Here is a 5362-nt window from a genome sequence, read left to right as displayed (position 1 = left end):
AAAAAAAAGGCAAAAATTTAAAAAGAGCAGAATTTAATAAAATTAAAGATTCAATAGAGATGGTTTTTTTAAAGTCAAAATTTGGTTCCAAATTGTTTAAATTTTGACTAATTAAGTCTACAGCAAGACTGTTCAAAAAGAAAAGACATAATAAATATGCAGAGATTAAAAAGAAATTTTGAATAATGTTATGACAAAATATTTGAAAATCTAGGAGAAATGGGCAATTTCTGGAAAAACAAGTTACGAAAACTGATCCAATGGTAAAATGTAATGTGAATGGCTTCTAATGGCTAAAATTATAAAGAAATTAGATCAGTAATTTAAAATCTTCCCACTAGGAAAATACCTGGCTCAGATTATTTTACAAGTGAGGTAAACCAGCCGCTTAAGAAAACTAATAATACCTTACACAAAAATTGTATAGGCAACTGAATAAGTAGAAATACTTTTATCAATCTTTCTGAGAACCATAACCTTGATATCCAAACTAGATAAGAACAATACAAGAAAAGTGAATGACAGGCCAGCCTTACTCATGAACATAAGATATAAAAATCTTCACAAAATATTAGCAAAGCAAATCCAGCAATGTATTTAAAAACAAACAGAGAGCAGGGCACAGTGGCTCACCCCTGTAATCCCGGTACTTTGGGAGGCTGAGGCAGGTGGATGACAAGGTCAGGAGTTTGAGACCAGCCTGACCAACATGGTGAAATCCTATATCTATTGAAAAATGCAAAAATTAGCAGGGCACAGTGGTGCATGCCTATAGTCCCAGCTACTCAGGAGGCTGAGGCAGGAGAATCACTTGAACCCGGGAGGCCCAGGTTGCAGTGAGCTGAGATAGCACCACTGCACTCCAGCCTGGGCGACAGAGAGAGAGAGACTGTCTCAAAAACAAATTCAAGTGGATTCAACATTAGAAAATCAATTAATGTAATTCACTAGTGAACATAGAAAAGAGAAAATCACCCAAATATCCAAATCTGTTAAATATATTTCATTTAATAGAACTATTAAATGAAAATGTTCCATTTATAAGACACAGTAGCAGATTGGAGAAAGAATAAAATGCAACTACACACTACTTGCAAGAGAAATATCTAATATAAGGATATAATAAGCCTGGAAGTAAAAGAATAGATGATTCACCGTGCAAAAACTAACCAAAAGACAGCCAGTATAGCTATGTTAATAGCAGATAAAATGTACTTTAAGGCAAAGGGTCTTACTAGAAATGAAGAAGGTCGGCTGAGTGTGGTAAGTCACGCCTGTAATCCCAGCACTTTGGGAGGCTGAGGCCAGTGGATCACTTGAGATCAGGAGTTCGAGACCAGCCTGGCCAACATGGTGAGACCCCCGTGTCTACTAAAAATACAAACATTAGCTGGGGGTGGTGGCAGGGTACTGTAATCCCAGCTACTCAGGAGGCTGAGGCGGGAGAATCTCTTGAACCCAGGAGGTGGAGGTTGCAGGGAGCCGAGATCACGCCACTGCACTCTAGCCTGGGCAACACAGAGAGACTCCATCTCAAAAAAACAAAAACAAACAAAAAACAAAGTAAATGAAGGTCACTTTACGGTGGTGCTTAACAGCGATTAACAGTTCAATTCACCAGGAAGATAAATACATTAAATGCGTCTGGGCTTAGTAGGCCTTTATAACAAGGCCTTAACGTACATAAAGCAAAATTAAAGAAATGGAAAAATCTACAGTTATAATGGGAAATTTTAACACATCTCTCTCAGTAATTGATGGATGATAAATCATACTCAAGTGGGAAGACAATTTTCCCCCCCCCCCAAGACAGGCTCTTACTTTGTCACCAGGCGGGAGCGCAGTGGAGCCATCTCAGCTTACTGCAGCCTCTACCTCTCAGGCTCAAGCAATCTGCCCACCTCAGCCTCTTGAGTAGCTGGAACTAGAGGCACACGCCACCACGTCTGGCTGATTTTTATATTTTTTTGCAGAGATGGGATTTTCCCATGTTGCCCAGGCTAGTCTCGAACTTATGAGTTCAAGGGATCTGCCCACCTCAGTCTCCCAAAGTGCTGGGATTACAGGCATGCACCACCATGCCCAGCTGACAAAATTTTATGAAAGATTTCAGTTCTTCTCAAATTGATAAAAATTAAGTGCACTGCCAAACACATCACAATTATTTTATGGAACTTCATGAAGTTATTCACAAGTTTATATGAAACAAAAAAGTTCTGAGAAATACCAAAACATTCCTAAGAACATGAAAAGTGCTTTCTTTACAGATATAAGTAATAAGACAGTGTGCTGTTGGCATAAAGACAAACAAATAGACCAGTGAAATCAAGTAGAAAGCCTATATTCCTTGCATATATGGAAAATAATCTCACGTAAAAATGAATTACTGATGGATTAAGGATTTAAATGTGAAAGACAGATTTAGAGCAGTAATAGTGATGATGCAGGAGAGGTGCAGTGGCTCACGCCTGTAATCCCAGCACTTTGGGAAGTTGAGGCAGGAGGATCGCTTGCATCCAGCAGTCAAGACCAGCCTGGACAATATAGGACCCCTGTCTGTATCAAAAAAAAAAAAAAAAGTTGGACATGGTGTTGCATGCCTATAGTCCTAGCTGCTTGGTAGGCTGAGGTGGGAGGATCACTTGAGCCCAAGAGGTCAAAGCTGCAGTGAGCCATGATTGCGCCACTGCACTCCAGCCTGGGCAATAGAGCAAGACCCCTTCTCAAAAAAAGAGATCGGGGGCTGGCCAGGGATGGTGGCTCATGCAAGTAATCCCAACACTTTGGGAGTCCGAGGTGGGCAGATCACTGGAGGTCATGAGTTCCAGACCAGCCTGGCCAACATGGTAAAACCCCGTCTCTATTTAAAAAACAGGGGTGGAGGGCACGGGGAGGGGCAGAAGTGACGAACAGTACACAAATAGCCCATAAATAGAAGATACTTAACTTCATCTCATCAGCAAAAATCACAGTGGAGTACTATTAGAAACTTATGAAGTAAACAAAAATTACTACCAGTATTAAAATGGTGCAGGGTAATGGAAACTCTTATATGGATTATCTGAAATAGTTTCATATAAAACTATTATATGAAACTGTGTGGATATGGTATTGATGGGATAGAAATTGGTGTATCCTGATGTACAATCCAGCAACATTCTGGTGAAGTTAAAGATGCGCCAACTGTATGATCCAACTGTTCCACTCCTGCTCCCAGTTATGTACTCCTGATAACCACCAAACTGGAAGAAATGCTTGTTCATGTACACTGAGAGACATTTCCAAGAGTATCTGTAGTGTGCTTATCATAGCAAAAAATTGGAAGCAACCCAAATATCTATCACTAGTAAAATGGATAATTTCCTAGTCCACTCTACAGTCTGTTCTTTTTGAGAGTGCGCGGATAGTATAAACCAGTTATTATAAAAAACCCTTGCCAAAAATGGCAATGAAAATGAATTAAAGTATACATAGCAACTTAGATGAATCTCACAAATATAAGGTTTCTCAAAGCTGGTTGCAGAATATATACAGTATGATACCATTTAGAAGTGTTTCAAAACCCACACATGCTGTATTGCTAAGAAATACATGCATTTGTAATGAAAATGCATAAAAGCACAGGGAAGACAAGGTAAATTATGAGGGGAGTTATACAAGGGGAGTTTAATGTGTTTGTAATGTTTCATTTTTGAAGCTGGGTATTAGGTATTTCTTATGCCTTTTAAAATATTACCTAATATTTTAAAAGATTAAATGGATATGGAAATTCTCTATAATAACTTTACTGAGAAAAATTTAAGGCCTTGTTTACTTGTTTTCTGACTGGCAGTAAGTCTGTCATCTAATGAGATCTTAAAATGGAAAGGGATGACCTAGAAAGGAATAACAGTGTGGTAGTGGGGATGCCATTTTGATTCTTTTCACACAATTGAAGGCCTACAGCCTTTTCCTTATGTTGTTATAAGGAATAAACCGCTCTACAGTTTGTTATTTTTGAAACTGTGTGGATAGCATAAAACCAGTTATTATAAAATGCCTTTTTCAAATTAAGGGGTAAAGTTAGTTTCCAACCAAAATGTAACTTCCTTACATCAAAGCATTTTAGAGGGGAATGTATATTCTATTTTTGTGTAGCTGGTATGGAAAATCATTATTCTTAGAAGAATACATATTTGTACAGGTTTTCTCCTTCCATATGTGTTTGTGTATCAGATTTTAGAACTGAATAATGTAATGATGCTGAACTTGTACTCTTAAGGGCTCCCTGGTTTATTTGAATTAATTTTTTTTAAACAAAGGTGTACGCCCCAAGTTGGGACGCCGGCACAGTATGGAAAATATGGAACTTATGAAGTTAACACCAGAAAAGGTGGGTGACAGGTTTTATGTTTTAAATTTCATGAACTATTATAAAATGTTTTAGTAACTTTTCATTTAATGAAATAATTTAAATAAGGCTTGCCCTATATAGATATCACTTTAAAATTTGCCTATAAAAAAAAAAATCAGAAAAAGTATAGTGCAAAAAGAATGCGTACAGTATGCTGCCATCTGTTTAAGAAAAATACATGCATATATTTCCTTTGTAGATGCCTAAAACATTTCTGGAATAAGATGTAAGAAACGGGCTAACAATGATGTCTTCTGGGAAGAGGACTGAGTGTCTGGGTTAGGCTAGAAATACTTTATATACCAGTTTGAACTATTTGAATCATTTACCAAGTAAATGTATTACCTTTTCTTTTTAATTAGATCAGGAAGATCAAAAGGACAACCTTTTTTTCCCAACTACATAGCAACTTTATTGCCAAGATAAATGAAATTTATGATCAAGAGAAGAGTTGTTTTTCTAGCTGCATTCTTGAAAAGCTCTTTTTTTTTTTTTTAAACAAGTACTTTGTGTTAAAGATACATCTTCCTTAGGCTTTTTCTTGGGTGTGAGGGGTGCATAGTAAAAGGGAAGGGACTTCATAATTAGAAACAGGTTATTGAAGAACACATCAAGACTACTTTCTTCCATTTCCTTTGAACTGAATATTACATTGTCAAAATAGGCTCTCCGCCAGGCGTAGTGGCTCGCGCCTGTAATCCCAGCACTTTGGGAGGCTGAGGTGGGTGGATCACGAGGTCAGGAGATCGAGACCATCCTGGCCAACACGGTGAAACCCTGTCTTTACTAAAAATGCAAACATTAGCTGGGTGTGGTGGTGCACGCCTGTAGTCCCAGCTACTCAGGAGGCTGAGGCAGAAGAATTGCTTGAACCAGGGAGGCGGAGGTTTCTGTGAGCTGAGATCGCGCCACTGCACTCCAGCCTGGCCACAGAGCCTGGCCACTTGTCTCAAAAAAAAAAAAAAAAAA

The 5362-nt window shown here is 38.2% G+C and overlaps 1 protein-coding gene across 3 annotated transcripts in view; it reads left to right on the top strand.

Moving 5' to 3' along the window:
* The window catches only part of GPSM2 (G-protein signaling modulator 2), a 63450-nt gene that overhangs the window by 33905 nt on the left and 24183 nt on the right, over window positions 1–5362 (top strand). For all 3 annotated transcript variants that reach the window (XM_011948145.1, XM_011948144.1, XM_011948146.1), the window contains one exon: window positions 4302–4372. In XM_011948145.1, coding sequence (XP_011803535.1) covers window positions 4302–4372 — 71 coding nt within the window. The remainder of the gene's footprint in view (window positions 1–4301; window positions 4373–5362) is intronic.

This window comes from Colobus angolensis, unplaced genomic scaffold (genome assembly GCF_000951035.1).
Source record: "Colobus angolensis palliatus isolate OR3802 unplaced genomic scaffold, Cang.pa_1.0 Scaffold273, whole genome shotgun sequence".
In the NCBI taxonomy this organism is placed as follows: domain Eukaryota; kingdom Metazoa; phylum Chordata; class Mammalia; order Primates; family Cercopithecidae; genus Colobus; species Colobus angolensis.
The sequence above is the reverse complement of the archived record's forward strand: the minus strand, read 5'-3'. Positions and strand labels throughout refer to the sequence as shown.